Genomic DNA, 19,086 nt, shown 5'->3' with positions numbered 1-19,086 from the left:
TGGCTCACCTTTTGTTTTAGTCTTTATTTGCCTGCTACTGCTGAGTATCCCAACTCAAATGGGACAGAATCAGTGCTCCAGTCTGTACATGTGAATGGCCCAGTCTGGATGATGCAGTGGCTGGAGCCGCTGCGGTCTCATCCTAACCCCAGTCGTGGCAGAGCACCAACCTTCACTAATGCAGGAAGGTGCTTTCGGGCTTCTCTTCCAACAAGGAAACTCTCAGAGCTTGATAAAGACCAGTCAAACAGGATAATGGTTTCACTTGATCACTACCTCTGGGTTTGGTTGCATGTCATTTATTTCAACTTGTACAGTGAAGCTTGAACAGCTCTGTGGAAAAACACTTGGTTGGTTTTTTCCTTTCTTCTTAGGTAATATAATTTAAAAGTGGTAAATACACAGTATTTAAACTTGATACACCTGATAAAGTTAAATGCATAATAAAGGAGTAGGAATGAAACACAAGCCTTGATCATTAAACAAACAGTATAAAAATCAGCAATAGTTCAGGACCTTAGAAAAGAAATGGATCAATTGCCTGATAGGTAAGAGGGGACCACCAAGGAAAACTACTCAGACAAGAGGCCTGGTTTCCCCTTAGCACTTTCCTGTGTGCTTTCAGAGCCAAAAAGGCTTAGTACCCAGCATTAAGCCTACAGTCAGCACTGGGCTTGCTTGAAAAGAGGAAGGGAGTTGGGGAAATCAAGCTAGAGCCCAGTTCCAAGGCACAAGCAAAATGTTTACTTCACTGTAAGAAGCTACCTCTACTACAAAGGAACAGCCGCTGGGGAACTGAGCAGATTGCTATATACAGCACAGCTTCTCTAACAGGTCATGCAGTTAGACAGCCCTTCCTCTCACAGCCACGCTTTATGCTTTCAACAGAACTCATCAGCAAGAACAATTGACATCGAGTTTGTTTCAGAGATGTGCGTTTGGCTGCAGCCCGCCCCGAGCTGGCACCGAGAGACAATCGTTTTGGAGCTTGAGGATCCTCCTGAACCAAGCCCGTGCTTGCTGTAAGACACTGAGCTATGGTAGTGCCTGAGACCCAGTGGCTTTGTGGCTGGGCATCGAGGAACTGGTACAGTTTATTCTGTTCAGAAGCTGCGTTACACCTGACAAGCCTGTTTGGTAAGTGTAAACTGTCTCACTAGGCACCCGACATCACACACCAGAGATAACGCAGCACAGAGCATCTCTACAACTCACCTTTAACAGAAACACACCACACACGTTACTATGCACCAGCTACAAATAATCAGATTCCCTGATTCTTTTTGTTTCTTTTTTTTTTGGCAGAACAAGTCCATTTGCAGGGTTAGAGGATGAACCTCTCACACGCATTCCTGCGGTGAGAAGTCCTGTTTAGGAAGAGGGGAGCAGGCAGCTGTAGTAGTGCTGGCACCCAAGTTACCTGTTTGGTTTTCCCATAGCTAAAGCTGCAGGGCTTTGGCATAGCCTCGGAGGAAAACAGGAGGAAAACAGTGCATGTCTTATGGCTCCAAACTCCATAGTACTGCTCCTAAACCACAAACCATCAGCACTGGCTTCGGAGAGAGGCCAGCCCCAAAATGTTTCGGTAATAAATTGTGATTTAGGGGGAGCATGGCTTCAAGTGATCAAAAGATGTAAGCGCCACTTTGTGCAGGCACCCGTGCACTTGCTAACGCTGTCCTGGCTTTAACAAAGACCTGTCTTAACCAGGAAGCTGCAATGGGGAGAAGGACCTCGGCACGCTGCCCAAGGTGAAGGAAGACAAGGGGATGGTCACTTCCTGAAGTGTGGCCAGGGTTAGCAGGCAGAGATCTTACCATTAACCAAAATACCTGGGTCTCTCCTAGTGCCTTCTTCTTCAGGGCAAAGAATTACACCTTAGCAGTCCCTTACGTACCTGGGACATGTGAATCTTCCCCCTCTTTCAGGTACACCATCATTTCAACACCTCATTCAAGGTCACAAAACCACATCAGACATTGTCAGATCTTCCCCCCCAGTCCCGTGCTCCATCCACAGAACAACTGTACTTACCGTGACCCCTTTCCTCAAGCAAACCCTGATTCTTCTCCAGCTCATCCACACTCTGCCATTCTCCAGCTTTGTCCAAGCACAGAGAACTTGGGAAAGCGAATCTGGACATCAAAGGCTCTCCCACCACACAATAGATGATTATTTTTTACAAGCACCACAAAATAATCAGAGTAATCTGACTGAAGGTGAAGGAGCTCTTCATAAGAAACAATCCATGAATTAGGTATACACTTAATTTACTAACAAGCCTCTGATCCACAGGCATTCACAAATTACTGGTAACGAACTTGCAATAAAACATAGCATTGGCCCCAGACTCCAGATTAAGAGTTTGGAAAACAGAAGTTTCATTGAAAATTACTACCTAACCTAAGTATTTCATGAAGATCTTAAATTCTAAGCAAGCCCTAAGTCTATACTTAAAAAATAGCATACGTTGTATTATTTTTAATTGTAGTAAACCATGTAATGTACATGGAAGTGAAGGATTTTACCCTGAATTTTATATTTCATAATATATCTACCTAGATCAAGTAAAAGATTTAGAAACAAATGGTTGTTAGTGCTTCTTCTACTGCTCAAAACAAACATTTAGCTAAACACCACCTTTCACTCGTGTGTCTGCAGCAAAAATAGTTCAGACTGAACTTAAGCCCTTAAATACCTTTTCCTTTCATACACTGAATACTCAACTTACCAAGTCCTTGTCACACCAAGACCTTAGGAATGGCATTAATTACCTTGGGAGGTAATTAACCTCACTTTCTGAGTGTCCCGAAGATGCTGCTTAACACAACTTGGCTCCCAAAGGCAGGCATTCTTTAGAAAGCTGAAAAGGTGGGTTTTTGCTTTGTTCCCATGCAGTTAAAAAGATGTCAATTAAAAACAAACCAGAAAATGACAAGAAATAGATGCAACAACATTTCCGGTTGGTTGTGAACCCTCAGAGTGTAGTTTTACTGTCGTGTGTGTCACCTACACGATGGGCCTACAACACCCCTGGGACGCTGGCATCAGTCCCTGGAAACGATTTGGCATTAAAAGCAGTTCCAAATGCACGTTTTGACTGCTTTGTTGGGTTCTTTTTGCTCCACACAAGCTCACCTCTGCTGCCAGCCAGCGCCTTTCCCGTGGGAAGTCAGCAGTCCAAGCGGTCGGAGATGCTTCGATGTTCATGGCAAGTAGTCGGATGTCTGGTAACATGCTGCTGTGTAAGCTCTACATCCAGCATTATACTGAGATAGCGCCGTGTCATGCTGTGTTTGGTGCAGGCTCTGTTGATGTCGCTCATCCTCAGCTGCACACTTTAGAACGTGCCCTGGACCAAGCTGCTCAACAGAACCATAAAGTCGATGTTCACGAAAGAAGTTCCTCCTCTCCCACGTTGGGCAAGTCGTTGCATTTCAGATTATCTTCGCTGCCTTGTTTCCTGCTTTCAAAGGAAATAAAACAGTCGCTGAGCGACTCATAGAAGGCAAAGCAGAGGCACCAGCATCACGGGAGCTTTGGGAACCTGAGCATGTGTCTTGTCCCTTCCCCTGTAACAGGCTGGAAGTGCCATAGAAAGATGCTTTTCAGCCCATTGGAGTGGCAGGATACGTCACGTCATAAAATCATCCCACAGCAGTTACAGGTCACCCAAAGGGAGTGTGAACATCCCAGCCATGGCCCCACATGAAAGATTCAAAGCCCAGCTCCTCAAATTCTCCTCCTGTGCTTTGCAGCAACTTCCAGAGCATTAAGACAAGCTGCAAAGATCTTCTGGGGCTGAGGTGAAGTGATGACACTTACGGCAGCAGGTTCCCGGGGGCAGACAACGACCGTTCCTCCCTCCTGCTCCCCTCGAACGGGTTCCCGAAGGATCGCTTCCGGATCATCGTTTTAACCAAGATCTGCAAGACCAGATTGGAGTTCATCAGGGACACTTTCCTTTCATTCAAGGGCAACAGGAACATCCAACCCTCTTGCCCAAGTGAGTAAGAAAACTAGTGAAAAGAAGTCAAAGTTCTCTTTAACAAAAACCCAGAAGGAAGCATGTTTATGAGTCTGTAGCTGCTTAATACAAGGGCTGTATCCCCCTCTGAAACCCACGGTGCAACAACTGAACACGCAGACGAGAGCCACACTAGTGTGAGTGGCTGGAAAGGAGAGCAAAGCCAAGGCTGGGAAGATATTCTCCCCCCAGAAGTAGGTTTTACTGATTGTCACATCCAGTGCCTGCGAATTCCCAGTTCCTTGCGATATCCTGGCAGAAGAATTCATTGGAAAGGGAGAGGGGAAGGAAGGAACCGGCACAATTTTGCCTTAGGCTGCTGGGAACAGAGCGAGTGTCGGGGTTCTTCCCAGGCATCCCCCAGCTTATTTTGCTGGTGGGAGCAGAGAACCACCAGCGAGCAGCACTGGCCCTGCCTCAGCACTTGCATCCTGCTCTGGGAACCCCTGGCTTCATTTGATATTGCTTCTCATCCTTCTGTGCCTTAAATCTGCTCACTGAGAGCCCTGACGCATCTGAAACACACGTGCCAGGGAGGTCCCACAGGACAAGTCGAAGCCACGTGAATCTTGTGCTCAGTGTTAACGCCTGCAGTCGGATGCACAAAGATCAGGCACTGGAGGGTAATTCTGAAGAACAAATGCAAATGGGAAAGCACACGCTGTGCCTGGAGGCAGTGTGTTATTTAAGAGGCAAGAGTCGCAGGAAGAGCTCACTTGCCCTGAGCTGTGCTTAACACACCTGGATGCAAACAGGGCTGGGAGCACTGAGCCATCCTCCACTGCATTACAGCAAGTCACCTCCAAACAGGAGAAAGGGGGGGAAACCCCCTCATCAGTGGTGATCTCATTAGAGCAAGATCTGCTCTTTCAGCATGAGCAGCACAAGGCACATTTGCCTGTTCACATGTCTGTGGTTGAAGAGACTCCTGCGGGTACCAAAGTGGGAGAGAGCTCCAGAAATGGGGCCAGATGTGGGCACAGCCACGAGACAGAAAAGGGGCTTCAAAGGGAGACCTGTGCTTTAACAAATCACAGCCTGCGTGTCTACAGGCAGATAACACACCAGGGGACTGTGAATGGTCGCTTCTCTAGCATAAGGGCTAGTGGGCACCCAAAAGAATCGTTAGGTTCAAAACCCCAAATGATTTCACTTCCCACACACAGCAGGGTTACACTGTGGTTCTCACCACCACAGTGGGTTGCAGAGAATAAAAATATGTGCTTGAAAAGAGATGAGTTCACCAATAATAGCTGCAGGCGGGGGCTGGTGCACACTGTGGCCCAGATAAAATCCTCATCCCGGGAAGCTCGTGCAGTCCCTGAGGCTGGATGGGCAGAGCAGGGCAGGAGCTGCTCGTGCCTGGCCAAAACACCCACTCCCAGACACAGGCAGGTTCTGGACCAGATGTTCTTTTGCCCTAAGCTAATACCTTGATATTTAGGCAGCCAGCTCAAGTGTGAGGACCAGGAACCCACTGACAGATCCCTTTGGGACCACTCTAGAACATTCTCTCACACCATGGAGTATGGTCACCTCCAGCGAGATGCTGAGACCCCATCTTGCAGTGCTTGTTCCTGAGAGAGGGAAAGTTTTTGCCCTAATCCTGCCCAATGCTTTTGACCTTCAGCAGCAACCTCCAGCTGCTTGGGACCATCCCAGGAGGCAGCGTGGATGCTGCTGTGTATCCACAGAGCATCATCTCCCTCATACTCACCACAGTGGCCAGGCTGGGGATGTGCTTGACCGAATTCTCCACCTCCTCCTCCGTCACCTCGACGAGGGTGCAGTTCTCATCCTCCGTGGGCAGCAGCTCCGCTCCGTTCTTGGTGACCCAAGGGTGCAACTTCAATTAATAACACAGCCTGTCAGGAACGAGTTCCTCTTTTTCATAACTCCAACAACACAAGCCTGGCAAACGCATCTCCTCGCCCAAGCTACGGCCCCTACGTGCTCCTGAAGGACCAGGGAGCAGGGGAGAGATGTGCCAGCTCACCCCAGCACCAGCAGGAGCAGAAAATGCTGCCGTGTGGCTCATCCAGAGCCAGAGATGGCCCCATCTACACAACTGAGCAATAACCTTGGTGACCTACAGCACTGAGTCTCAGTGGGTTTTAGGGAAGAAGACCTATTTTCACTCTCATCTTATAGATGAGAGTGACATGGTCTAATGCCACTGCAGGGGGGGTTGGAACTAGATGATCTTAAGGTCCATCTTAAGGTCCTTTCCAACCCTAACTATTCTATGATTCTATGAGACAGTGCCAAGAGTGATTTATTCCAGATCATACGTATGAGCCATAGTGATGCGGAGACCCCCAAGCCCTAGTCTTGGACCTGAATTAATCCACGACAGAAGGCAGAAGCTCCTCTTTCTCCTTGCCCACACACCAGACGTCTTGGGCAGCTGCAGGAGGAGCACAGAATGGTTCCACAATTCCCCCACAATCCTTTCCCCCTACCTTAGTCTCCATTTTCTCAGCTTCTCGCCCCTTCCAGGCTCTCGCAGGGGCACAGGACCAGAAATCTCCTACGAAAGGCTGTTGCACAGTACTTTCCTGGTAGCAGAGGAAATACTGTGCTCAGGGGATTTCCTTTTGCCTGTGACTTCTGTAGGCACCAAAGGTCCCAAAGCTGAGCAGGTCCCGGAGCAGGGGAAGGAGCTGGGACTTACCTGCCCAGGGACCTGGGCACAGGGGGAGGACCTAGCCTGGCGCGATCAAACTGACTCCCAAAAACAGATGAGTAAGGAGAACCCAACAGAAGTGAAGCCACAGCCAACACCAAGGGGCTGGGTCAATACCTTGATTTCTGGGACCGAAATCCTGGATTCGGGATTTTTATCCAGCATCCGCGTGATCAAATCCTTCAAGAAGTCTGTAATTTCAGGCCTGGGAAAAGGAGAGGGGAGAGATGAGATGGGGAAGGGGATGGACGCTGCCTGCTTTCTTCACCCCAGTGCCACCCACCTTCCTGGGCAGATTTGGGCAGCTGGATCCCAGCCCTCGCAGGGATGCAGCTCCATGTACCGGTGCACTCAGGTGCCAGACAGCCTTTCCTTCCCAGTGCCCCCCAGGGAAGCAACATATCCCCTTTCTGGGCAATCTAAACCATGATCCTGCATGTACAGGGCTGGGAGAGCCTGACACCACTTCCACCCAGGCTAAAACCCAACAGGCAGCAACTGCAGAGGTTAATGTGTTCCCTCAAACGCCTCTGCAGCTTCAGTCACTCCTTCAGCAACTGCAAACCAAGAGATGTTACCTTCATGTTTAATGCAAAGGAAGTTTTCCAGGGCCAACAGAAGGGCTCAGAGCCTGAGTTTTGCAAACCCACAGCCCAGCAGGGCCAGCTCCACCCAAGCAACTCAGAAATGGCTCAAATGAGCTTTAAAATAGGCTGGAGAGGTTGTGGGGTTTTGAGCACTTACTGGTCTGGGAACTCCAACGTTTGGGTCTTGATTTTATTGTGTAAACTCAGGATCCTTTCATCCATAAAAGGGCACTGCCACAAAGCAAAGAAGCAATGAAAAAAGCAACAACCTGCAGTGGGGCAGCCAGTGGAGCACTGGGATCTCATAGGGTTTGAAGGAGGGTTATAGGGAAATACCAGAAAATTTCTTATTATATCAATGTTTCTTTTAAACACAGTGAAATAACATTTGAATAAAAACGTCCAAACAGCTCCTTTCCTAAAAAATCTGGCCAGACATAGAATTGGGGAAAACCAGAAACACAGCACTTTTGGCTGCACCCATCCCACAGACCGGCAGAGGTTTCCCATTTCCCCCCCCGCATCCCTGTCTCCCCTTGTCAATACCCAGCTACTCAAACACGGGTGCAGATCCCACCACATATCTGGTACATGGGAGGCACGTGCCAACCCCCACAACCACCCACAGCACTGAAAACTCAATCTCATTACCTGCCCAAACACGAAGCAGTACAGTGTGATCCCCATGGCCCAGACATCCAAAGCCTGCAGAGGGAAGAAAGCAGAGTTAGATCTGCAACAGACAGCGTGTGCAAGGAAGGTTAGTCCAAACCCCCTCAAACTGCTATTAAATACCTTTCCAGAGAAGATTTTCCTGGTTTCCGAGAGCGTCTCCGGGGCCATGAAGGCAGGGGTGCCCACTGTGTTGGTTAAGAGGGCATCGGCTCCCTTGAACTCGTTGCTGACTCCGAAGTCAGCAATCTTGACGTGCCCATCTTCCCCCACGAGGAGGTTGGAAGGTTTAATATCCCGGTGGATTATCTTTTGATAGTGCACTGCAGCCAGAGGGAAAACAAGGGATTCAACAGCAGCACCGGTCTGCAGCAAAGGAGCCACAAAGCCTTTCTGCTAACACCACGACCAGGCCCAGCATCAAAAACCCCTGTGCAGTAGCATGTGCCACCAGAAAGGGCACTGTACAGCAGCAGAAAGTGCAGCCCCAGGTGTTTAGAAAAGAATAAAAGTAAGAAACCCCATCGGTTTTGCACAGACACTTACAGTATTCAATGCCCTTGATCAGATCCTGGAAGTAGAACCGAGCCTGGTCCTCACTGAGAGGTTTCAGGGTTGGGATTTCCATCACGGGGCTGCAAAGACAACAGAGAATAAAGCTCGATCCCAATCCAGATGTGCCAAAACAGGTCCCAGAGGCTTTGCTGCCGGCTGGTGACAGCACACAGGCACATATGTGGTGTATGCAGCTGTGACTAGGTTGGGGAGATGTGACCCAAACCCATAGGAGACCCACCATGAACCTCGCCATCCCCTCTGTGTCCTGCAGCAGCCTCAGGTGGCCGAGCTGTGCCACCCCCAACCCCACCTCCCGTTCATGCTTCAGTAGGTTTAAATCTGGAATCCAATACTCACCCTTGCTTCACCAGTTCAAACACTGGAACACAAAAGAGAAGGTGGTTACTGATCACGTACAGGTTAGAGCTCCTACAAGCACAAGCTCAGCACAAAGCAATTATTTTAATGACAAAAATGCTAAAAATAATATATTTTTTAAAACAAGGAGATGTCATCTCATGCAAGGCGTTTTGGTTGCTCCCATTTTCAGTTAAGGGGATACTGCCAACTACCTTGTCAGTGCTGCAGCTTCAGCCTCATCAAAAGGGGGCCCACTAAACCCACACGCGTGCCTGCAAAGCCAAGCCCAAGCAAACCCCTGCACTTGGCCATGAAGGCATCACATGCTCCTCTGCTAGCACAGGCTGAACATAAATGATGGAAAAGAAACACCACCTCCAAAAGTGGGTGTATTTATATCAGGCAAAGCACTGCAGCCTGCAAGCGAGGTTGGGAAGTGGCTCATTTGTACCATGGATAACTAACATGTGCTTTGTTCTCGAAGCCAAAGAACTAAAGTCACTTTCTAGCAGCCTGAGAACATGAATGCTGGTGCCTCTCTTGGCCAAGCAAGCCCTGATGTCCAACTAAAGCCTATAAAGTGCCTTAAAGCACTCCAGTTTCCTTTCTGAACCCAGACTGGATCCTGTTTTCTCTGATCATTAGAGGGGATTAGCTCTTCAAGCACATCCAGGCCACACCAGAGGAGAGACCCAACCCCACGAACAGCCACCCCAAAACACAGGAGCATCTCTTTGCCCTGGCAAGCCCCCATCCCACTGACACCCCACGAGCGCCGCAGAGCAGTGGCCAGTTACCCATGTAGAGGTGGTCCTCACTGGGGTCATCCAAGACCTGCCAAAAGAAGCAGAAAGGCAATTAAACAGCACCAAAAATCCTTGCAAATTAAACCATGGTGGGTTTTTATTTAGCAGCCACCTCAGTTCTGCACCATCTGCACCATTAGAACCGTTTGCTAATCTCTGAGCTTCTACCCACAAGGGGTGGGGAAAATACCCAAGAGAACAGAGACAGAGCTGTACTTTAAGGAAGTAAATATTTAAAACACACAGGAAGCATCATTTGACTCAGGAGCCAAATAAACTCCAGCCTGCACATCCTTAATTCTTGATTTTTGGACCGTTTCATGCAGGCAGTGGGTGGAGGACAGGGTGGCTGCATCACAGAACCCACAGAAACACCAGCTCCTCTTCAAAACCCTTCTGAGCACTTTGTTTCCCCCAAGGAAATGACATTTTTCTGCATTTCCCTTTCTGGGCAGGGAATAAAGAAGTCCTCTTTTGGGAGGTGGGAATAAAAACCCCTTTTAAACTAGGGAGAACACGTGTCTCCCATAGGCAGGACCTGCCATAGCCATCCCAGCCCCTCTGCCCAAGCCAATGTGTAGCCCATCCCTTCAGCATCCCAGCTCCTTCCAGCTCAGAGCGGATTTCAGAAGGGGCTGACCAGTGCTCACCTCCACCAGCTTCACCACATTGGGGTGGTCCAGCTTCTTCAGGATGGCAATCTCCTGATAGACCTGTTCAATGGGCCCTTTGGGCTGCAGGCAGCCCTCGGAGGCAGCTTTGGCTCCGCGGGGTGGCGGGCGGCCTGTGGGAAAGGTAAAGATGGGGTGTCCAGTTGGGAATTAACCCCCAGAGTTCCCAAAGCATCCCTTAACCCAAAGCTTTGATGCCACTTACGGGGGAAGCCCGCCTGCCTCATCAGCTTCTTTTTGGAGAGAACCTTCATTGCCTGCAATAGGGAAAAGAATATGGGAATTGGGGCAAAGCAAGGATAAAACAGGGCTGGTGGGATGGGGCTGGCACGGAGCTGAGCAGGGAATCAGCGGAGGGGATCCATCCTCATCCCACTCACCCCTCTGTGGGCTCTGGGAACATCACTACTCACATAGTAGGTGTTATCATCCTCGTTGTAGGCCAGCTTCACCACACCATAGGAGCCCTAGAGAGGGACACAGCCATAAGGGAACAGTTAGGGACAGTCCAAAACAGCCCACGGCACCAAACCAGGCTCCTCTGCAAACCCAGCCCCACTGGGATCACCGACCCAAGTGATCGGTGGGCAATGCTGGGGGTAGTGGGGTGTATGGTCCAGCATCACACCACCAGCAAAGAAAAGCTTCAAATGCCCCATTTCTTGGGAGAAAATTAAGAGTAATTTAAAACATATATACGATTCCACCAGCACCACCCAGAGCAGACCAGCACCAGTGAAGAGCCGGCCGTGTTGCTGTGGCAAGGGGCTGAACTTGCCAACTCACCAGCTGGAAAGCAACAGTGAGTCCAACACCCTCCTACCCCAAATCCCCTCATCCCACCCCAAACCCAGCCTATATTCACCTTCCCAATCTCATCCTTCAGCTTGTACTGGTTGAGCTGCACACAGTCCTGCGGGGAGAGAAGAGGGGGATCCAACATGAGTCACAAAACCACTTGCGTTCACTCGCCTCCTTTGAAATCTCCAGTAAAACTCTCTGCAAACTCACACCCTGTTCTGCTCGGGGCTGGGCAGCTTTGATCCATGAGCCGTGAGCACCAGCCACGTGTTGCTGTGTTTATAGGCAGCTAATTGTGAACGTTAATGGCCCGGCGGGCAATATTGCCTGCTCACGTGGAACAGGAGCTCACCAGGGGCGCGTGGCGGAGGGGACCAGCAGCCAAGAGAGCCCCAGAGCTTTAATGCCAGTGACTTGGTGCTGAGTATTTCTATTTCTTATGGGCAAAGCAGTTGCTTGCTGCCTGTTTCCTGGCAGGCTGGGGGCAGGCTGAGGGGCAGGCAGGGCCCTTTTCTCTTTAGATCTCAGTGGGGTTTTCCCTTTATTTTTAAGTGGGAGAAGAAGAAAATCATGGTGAGCCACCAGCTTCTCCAAAACGCAACCTGGTGGCATCTACGAAAGGCACAAAGTGTAGTGAGCTGTTGGGTCTCACCTCTCCAGGGCTGTCCTTATAGCCCAGGATGGAGCAGAACATCCCATCGCCACCCACCACAAGATGCCATGGGGTTTTATCCCAAAAAAACCCCAAGGAATGCCACAGGGGAATAAACCAGCGTTCATCCCCCCTCACCTGCAGCCCCGTGATGGACACGCGGTTGGACTCCACCGTCGGCCGCCGCGGCAGCCGTGGGGAGGAGTGTGGGGACGTCACCGGGGAGTACGGGAGGGACGGGTAGATGAAGCGCTCGGTGCTATTGCTGCTCCCGGGCGAGCGGGCCGGCTGCGACCGCTCCTGCAGGGACAGCTTTCGGCCGGAGAGGTGCAGCTTCGCCCTGGGCTCCTGGCTGTCCCCAAAGCCCTCACTGCCGGCCACGTTCATCTCCTCCTCCTCGCTCACGCTCCCCGTCGTGTCGTACTCGGTCACCACGATGAGCGAGGCCATGCCGGGGCGATGGGGACTCAGTGCCGGGGGGTCCCGCAGCGCCCCAGGCACGCGGCGGCCGCAGCCTCTGTCACAACAGAGGGGCTGCAGGGTGGGAGAGCTGCTGGGGGTGCATGATGGCATGGTGTGAGCAACGGCCTCATCCTGGCCATGCTGCGATGGGGACCTGCAAACACACAGCAGCTCAGTGGGCTCTGCTGGAGAACAGGATTTACTCCCACCAGTTGTTATTCTATGGATTAATTTATTCATCCCACAGGGGATGGTAAAGCCAAGGGCAGCAGTGGGATGGCAGCAGGATGTGCACCCACCCTGCCACGGGACAGACCCCAGGCAGGGGCCAGCCCCAGCCCCAAGGCTGCTGACACCGCTCCTTCCACTCCCTTTATTTAAACACTCCAGGGAATAACAGCCCCGTCATTTCTGCTACAGAAATACCCTAAAAGGGTGTTTTACAGGGGCAGGATCCAGCCCTGCACTATACTGGCATAAATACCACTTGGTTCCCTGCTTTACTGCTCGGTTCCAGATTGAGAGCAGGCACATCTCTGCCAAACACCCCCTGTACAAAGCAATTCAGGGACACAGGGACCCACTTACCGAGCGTGGGGTGCAGGATCAGCCCCCTGGGCTCACTGCCTCCTCCTGCAGCCCATCATTGCCAGCGATTTCCCTTACTTGCTCTGGGTTCCTTATGGCCTTCTATGCAAAACTCAGGTTCCTGTACCTTGAGATAAAGGAGAAACAATTCTGTTAGCCACAAAGAACGTTTAAACATTCTCAAATAATTAAATAGCAATTCAAAAAGGGAAGAAAATGGTATTAATTCACACACACCATATGTCCCACAGCAGCTGGGGCACTTTGATGGTTGGCTGGTTGTTTGTAAGCCACCGCTCTGCCCTGCCGCGGTGCCGGTGCTGTTTTTAATTTCTAGGTTAACGAGTTTCTGCAGAAGCAAGTGAAAAAACCCATCCCGAAACACAGCCCAGAAGCAGGAACAAGGTTTGAGGCGTTTTTCTGCCTGGTTCCCACACCTCAGCGAGGCGGACAGTTAAAATTAGCTCCACTTATCTCCACTGAAGTTTCCGTGATGCACCCGCAGCACAAGCACTCTGAATCAGCCCCGCAGAAATTACGGGTCAAGTGCAGAAATCAAATCCTCTCCCCCTTCCTCAAGGCTTCACAATGGCCTAATTGCTGTTTTCAACACCAATCCATAAACTGGAGATTTTTTGCCCGAGTGGGATCAGCCTGGAGCTGAAGCCGACCTGGCGCCGCTTGCTGTTTCGAGGCGCAGAGACACGCAAGGGATGGGGAGGCTATAAATAAGCTAACGAACAGCAACAAGGACAAACTATTCCAGAAACGCCGTGTTTCACAAGGCTGAATCCACTCCCGGTTGGAGCTTTGCTGGGCAGGAGAGCCGGGAGCCACCAGCCAAGCCAAGGCTCTGTGTCTCGGGCATGGTGGCTGCAAAATCCCCTCCCCAGTGCTGCTGGCAGCCACGGGAGTGTGTTTTAATGCGCTCCCAAAATGGATTAAAATAAACAGGCAGCTTGCCCCGTTCATCCCGAACCCTCAGGGATGCATCTCGAGGCCAGTTGCCATTTGCCTGGCTTGCTTTGGGCACGCTGCCAGTGGACACATAAAAATAGCTGTGTCCCGAAGCCGGAGCTGATCCGGAATGCCATGCCCTGTGCCCTCACCGTGTGCCACAACCGCACCTAAAAAGGCAGCTCGTGGATGAAGGCACCCCGGGAGCATCGCCGGCTGCAGCACCGGTCCCTGGTGGTGGCACAGCACAGCCAAGCATCCTGCCTGCATCCGGGTTTCCAAGGGTTCATGCTGAACTTTGCCAGGCTAAACCAAAACTGAGTTATGAAGCCTCTGCCCAACTTGAGAGCTGAGCGTGCCCTGGCCAGCAGGAGTTAACTGGCTTGACCAGGATAAACATATCAAGGCTGATGACTTCAAGCAGGCTCCCCCAGACTCTCTAAACAGGCTAAAAGTCATCCAAGCACCACTGTAGTATTGGCAAGGGTGGATATTTGGGGGGCTTTTTCCCTTGATGTGTGTGCAAACGGGCCAAGCATGGGGTTTTGCAGAGATTGCCCTGTGAGATGATACCTTCCCTGAAAGAAACCCAAAGTGGGACCACAAAATCATAGATCCCACTGTTGAACACAGCCCCACGGGATGTGGGACAACTGCTAATGGTAATGCAACCTTAATAAGCACAAGGGGAGGCTGAGGAGGAGGAGGAGAAGAGCTGTATTCCCATCCAGAGGGAAAACTAAAGTAGCTGGAATGGGGGGAATAAACCCAAAGAGGGGAAATACAGCCCAGAGGCTTTGGCTTCACCAACCCACCCGGTTTGCCCAGGGAAAAGCGGCACATTCTGGTATGAACTCCAGCAGATCCTTATGTAAAAGCGAGCAGCACATGCCCACAAAATCCTCGGGAGCTCTAACAGCCTGGTGTATAGGAATGATTTATCGGCACGGCTTTTGGCTGCAATCCACATACAACCCATAGCGGCTGCGGCAGGATTATCGAAGCAATCAGTCTCGCATCTAATTCAGCAAGGAGAGGGATATTAAAATGAAAAGAGCTCTGTGAAACCCAGGCAGCGGCTCTCCCTCTCGTTCAGCGTCCACGTGGCTCAGTGGAAACGAATGGGAGCAAAATCAGCCCCCGCAAGAGGGAAGTGATTTTTACAGCCCCCTCCTGCCGCCCCAGCTCCGCTGTGAGCATGTGGTCCCTTGCCTGGTCCCTGCTGGGATGCACCCACCTCCGGATGGGAACACACTGCCTGGTTTCAGGAGGGAAGAGGATGGCACCTTGCAGCCAGCACTGGCTGCACAGATTTAAATGGGAGCGGACGGATGCACCGGCCTGTCCTTCCCTCCCTGGAGCTGTTTCTCTACCCCAGTGCAGGGTGAGCAATGGGACGGTGCCCCCAGCTCCCGCACGCTCGCCTTCCCCTGCCATGATTCCCTCCAGCAAGGCCAGACACAGTGTCAGGGTCGGACCCTCCCATGGGAATATGACTGGGTGGCAGCTCCAGCAGTGACATCTCCATCCATCCTTCCATGGGGGTCAGCTTATGCACTGCAAAACCAAGCTGTTTATAACAAAACTGAACACAAACCACCCAAACCAAGGCTGGTTTTACTCGCAGAGGATCCTCCCCCTGTTGCCACTGAAGGTCTGTGGTTAACAGTTAACCAGGGCCGGCGCATGGGGCAGTTATCACTCTTGCTGGGCAGAGTCCAGGGGCTATTTTGCTTTCCCTGTGGTCACTGTCAGCAGTGGAAGTGCCAGTGCCAAGAGTGGTGTCATCTGCAACAAACGGGGGCATCGATCACAGTTTCCCTTCCTACGGGCAAGCACAGAGCTTGCCAGAAATATATTAGTCACTGTAGTATACAAAGACCATATGCATCCCCGCCTGACTTCTAATGGAAAAACATCTCTCATCAGCTTCTCTAGAAGTCTGAGGACACCCAAAATAATGAGATACTTGAAACGGACACCCAGCTGCCATCTACACCAGGTCCCTGTGCCCAGGCAGCAAACGTTTGCATTGCCCCTGGGGTGAAGAGAAGAGCCTCCTGCACTCCCTGGCCCATCCACCCCAGTGAAAGAATTGGGAGACAAAATACAAAGCCGGGCTGGTAGCATCGGAACAGCACAAAACCCAGTGGAAGGTTTCAGTACGAGTCAAAACACATCTTTACCAAGATCATAAGAAATCTTGATGACAATGCCTAATACTCCTTGAGCAATGAGCATCCCAAAACAAGAGCATAAGCTCAGGACAGGGTGTTGAGCACAGGCCAGGATGCGCTCAGGAAACCACCATCACTTTGTCCAGCATCCCAGCTTTCCTGGAAACAACAGCTCCCGCCACGATGCCCGCAAGACAGGAAACGAGAGCGGCTCCGTGCTTTGTGAACACCACTTAAAAGACATTAGGGCTGAGTTGAAAGCAAAGCTTCCTCCAAATTACCTCCCCAGTGTGAAAACAGCCACCTTCCCTGGAACTGCACTGGTCGATCGACCCTCCTGCAGTGCACTCACGGATGGGCTCCTGGGTTCTGTTGGCTGTTTTTCCTGAAACTAACTGCTCGTTGAGAGGGGCCAGGAGAGGGATGGGCTCCTTCTCCCAGGATAGGGGCTGCCTCTCCAGTTAGGGGCCATGAAGGCAGCTCCAGTACCCACAGCCACCACACATGACTCCCAGCACAGTCCCCCTGGCCCTGAGGACAACCTGGTCCTGTCTCCAGGGATGGTTTCTGCTCATGTAGCATCACACAGCCGCGTGGTCAGCCCACAGCTCCATCGCAGCAGCTTCCTGTGGTCATCCTGCTGCTGCTTTTGGTCTCTACTGTTACCTTCACGCTCCTGATGCTCTGTGCTGTGCACGTGGCCACAGGGCTGCGTCCCACCTCCTAACCACGCTCAGGCACTCACAGCGACCCAAACTGTGGCTTCTCCTAATCGGACCTGTCTCCTGCACACAGTCACTCCACCAACTCCATCCCCTCCATCGTCTCCTGGCCCCTCATTGCTCCTTGACCTTAAAAATCCCCTCCTTTCCCCAACCCCACGGCCTAACTCTCCCAGTGCCCCCGTTCCAAGCCCGCACCTCTCCGGTCGGGAGCCCAGTGGGGGTCTGCAGGTCACCTGGTGTCACAGGGACAGCCACCACCTTGTCACATCCCCAGCCCGCGGATGCTGCCAGCCCACCGGGTACCACCGGCACACGAAAGGCGAGCAGGATGCTGCCGGGCCCGGGCGGCCGCGGCGCAGCAACCCGAAGAGGGACGGGGACATGTGAGCACGGCTCCCGCCCCGCCGGGATGCCCGCACAGGCCGGCTGCGAGCCCCGCTGGACGGAGATGCCGCTCCCGGCTCGCAGCGCATCCCCGGCCCGGCGCGGCCGCCCACACCCGCCGGTGCCGGTGCCTCCGGGCGCGGCTTTGTCTCCGCAGCCGCAGCCCCGACCGGGCCCGCCCCGGCCTCCCCGCCCGCACCCGCGGCCACCGACCTGGCGGGACGCGCCGCTCCGCCGACCGAGGGAGCGGCCCCGCGGACCCGGAGCCGCCTTCGCTTTCGGTTCCGCTCCGGCGGCGGCGGCGGCAGCGAGGGAAGGAGGGAGGGATGGATGGAAGGAAGGAGAGAGGGAGGGAGGGAGGGAGGGGAGGAGGGAGGGAGGCCCCGCTCCGCCCCGGGGAAGGGGAGGTTTCCCCCCGGGCAGCCGCATCCTGCCCGCCCGCCCCCAAAGCCGTTCTTTGGGGTGCGTTTTTTGTTATGGTTTGGGGCTTTTACGATTGTTTCTTTGTTTTAGCATTTTATCCCCGCTCCGGCCGCGGCCCCGCCTTTACCGCGCAGCGCAGCCGGGGGGGGGGGGACCCGGCCGGTCCCGCTCCTCCGGGCACCCGCGTACCATCGCCCGGCAAACAAGCCCGAGCCTCCTCTCGTCGCTCCCGGCCGGAGCTTCCTCCCCTTTTGCCCTTGTGCAAACACTGGGTTTGCAGCGTGAGGTCAACTGGTCCAAACGGGTTGACCTGCACCAGCCTCCCATGGCCTCTGCTGAGCCATTGCCCAATGCTTCCTAATCATCACCTAAGGAGGGTTTTAGAAACCAGTGTATCTGGAAATGTCACAGCAGCCACCGCCAGGCCACTGCCACCACCTCTGAGCACTGCTCCTGCCCAGGTTGCAGCTCTGCAGCCCTGGGACGGAGGCAATGCTGCCACATGGGCACAGCCTGGAGCTCCCCGGCTGGCACTGGCCCTTTGTAAACATCTCCCTTGCTTTGTCCACGCTAAGCCTGGTTAGTTTTCTTACCAAGAACACTCTGATCAAGCACCGTTCCTGCGCTGAGCTCACCTGATCGATTCTTCTGTTCATGAAGCAACAGCTTCAACCTCGAGCAGATGCGAACGCTGTTGCTTTCAGATGCGGGCACCACTTTGCCAGTGTAGAGCTCCCTGGAGCAGAGCCATGCTTCCAAACAAGTGTTACGGATAAACGCTGCTATTTTGACCAGGATCTTGAAAGCCATTCTAGAAGTCAGGTTTATGCACTTACTGGAACATTGTAGGTGCTCCAAATGTTTTATGGATTACGAGGATTAAAACGTAGCTGAGAGGGGATGAGCCACCAAAACCAGCGTTTCTGCAAACCTGGGTTGCTCTTCCCTGTTAGAAATAAAGTCAGTGTTTTAAAACCAAGGCACTGATTACCTGCCAACAACCACATTCCAATACTACTTAACAGGATGGCTAAACCAGCACTGAACTACCCTTGTTTCAACCCCATCTTAGAGCTTTTCTGCCCCAGCAGAGCCAGGTTTAGGGCTGCTCTTGCCTTCTCATTGCTAACAATGCCACAATTTAATCTAGTGATTTCAAGATCCTGGCAGGGCACCTCCAAGTGTTTACACTCATGATGTTCACCTTCTATGTAGTCACAAGGTGAAAGGACTGGATCCCCCATCCCCAAGGTTCACCCACAGAAGGTTTACACTCACAAAAAGGCAATCCCGCCCACATCCAAAATGACATTTTCTTCCAAAACAAGGATCTAATTACTAGAACTCAATGGCAGCGTACCAGATATTGAGTTAGTTGCAACCATCTTCATTTATTCACCCCTAAAACCAGAGCAGGTAAATTATACCAGCACCTACGGGAGAACACGTACAATAAGCTGTGCTGGGGCTGTTGTTCACCTCTTCTCTCAGCTGCTCTTTGCACAAGGACACACGGAACAACAATGCCGGGACTCTGCACCATTAGACTT

At 52.1% G+C, this 19,086-nt stretch overlaps 1 protein-coding gene across 5 annotated transcripts; it reads right to left on the bottom strand.

Annotated features, from left to right (window-relative positions):
• Positions 1–259: 259 nt before the first annotated feature.
• On the bottom strand, positions 260–17,498 carry CAMKK2 (calcium/calmodulin dependent protein kinase kinase 2). 5 transcript variants are annotated; one of them, XR_003993680.1, is made up of 18 exons: positions 17,327–17,472; positions 12,871–12,997; positions 11,959–12,436; positions 11,233–11,280; positions 10,781–10,834; positions 10,573–10,624; positions 10,347–10,480; positions 9,688–9,724; positions 8,888–8,909; positions 8,519–8,607; positions 8,096–8,295; positions 7,952–8,005; positions 7,458–7,531; positions 6,831–6,918; positions 6,490–6,585; positions 5,745–5,892; positions 3,826–3,926; positions 260–3,463 (listed from the first exon to the last, which is right to left on the bottom strand). XR_003993680.1 is itself a non-coding variant. In XM_030501010.1 (18 exons), exons 3-18 carry the CDS (start codon positions 12,391–12,393, stop codon positions 3,391–3,393), a joined length of 1,686 nt encoding a protein of 561 aa, XP_030356870.1. In that variant the 5' UTR covers positions 12,394–12,436; positions 12,871–12,997; positions 17,327–17,497; the 3' UTR covers positions 260–3,390. The 5 variants fall into 5 exon arrangements, 4 of the variants coding, with proteins under 4 accessions (XP_030356870.1, XP_030356868.1, XP_030356871.1 ...); XM_030501010.1 differs by having other exon boundaries at positions 5,745–5,873; positions 17,327–17,497; XM_030501008.1 differs by having other exon boundaries at positions 260–3,466; positions 5,745–5,873.
• Between the last annotated feature and the right edge of the window lie 1,588 nt (positions 17,499–19,086).

This window comes from Strigops habroptila, chromosome 11 (genome assembly GCF_004027225.2).
Source record: "Strigops habroptila isolate Jane chromosome 11, bStrHab1.2.pri, whole genome shotgun sequence".
Classification (NCBI taxonomy): domain Eukaryota; kingdom Metazoa; phylum Chordata; class Aves; order Psittaciformes; family Psittacidae; genus Strigops; species Strigops habroptila.
This window is presented reverse-complemented; position numbering and strand designations above follow the sequence as displayed.

Excerpts from the sequence above, each read along its gene's own strand:
- CAMKK2 (XM_030501008.1), bottom strand. The coding sequence starts at position 12,393 with ATGCCATCATGCACCCCCAGCAGCTCTCCCACCCTGCAGCCCCTCTGT. Across the intron at positions 6,586-6,830 it reads TTTCGGTCCCAGAAATCAAG|GAAAGTACTGTGCAACAGCC; the intron begins GTATTGACCCAG and ends CTCTGCTACCAG. Across the intron at positions 3,927-5,744 it reads TCCCCAGCCTGGCCACTGTG|ATCTTGGTTAAAACGATGAT; the intron begins GTGAGTATGAGG and ends CTGGTCTTGCAG.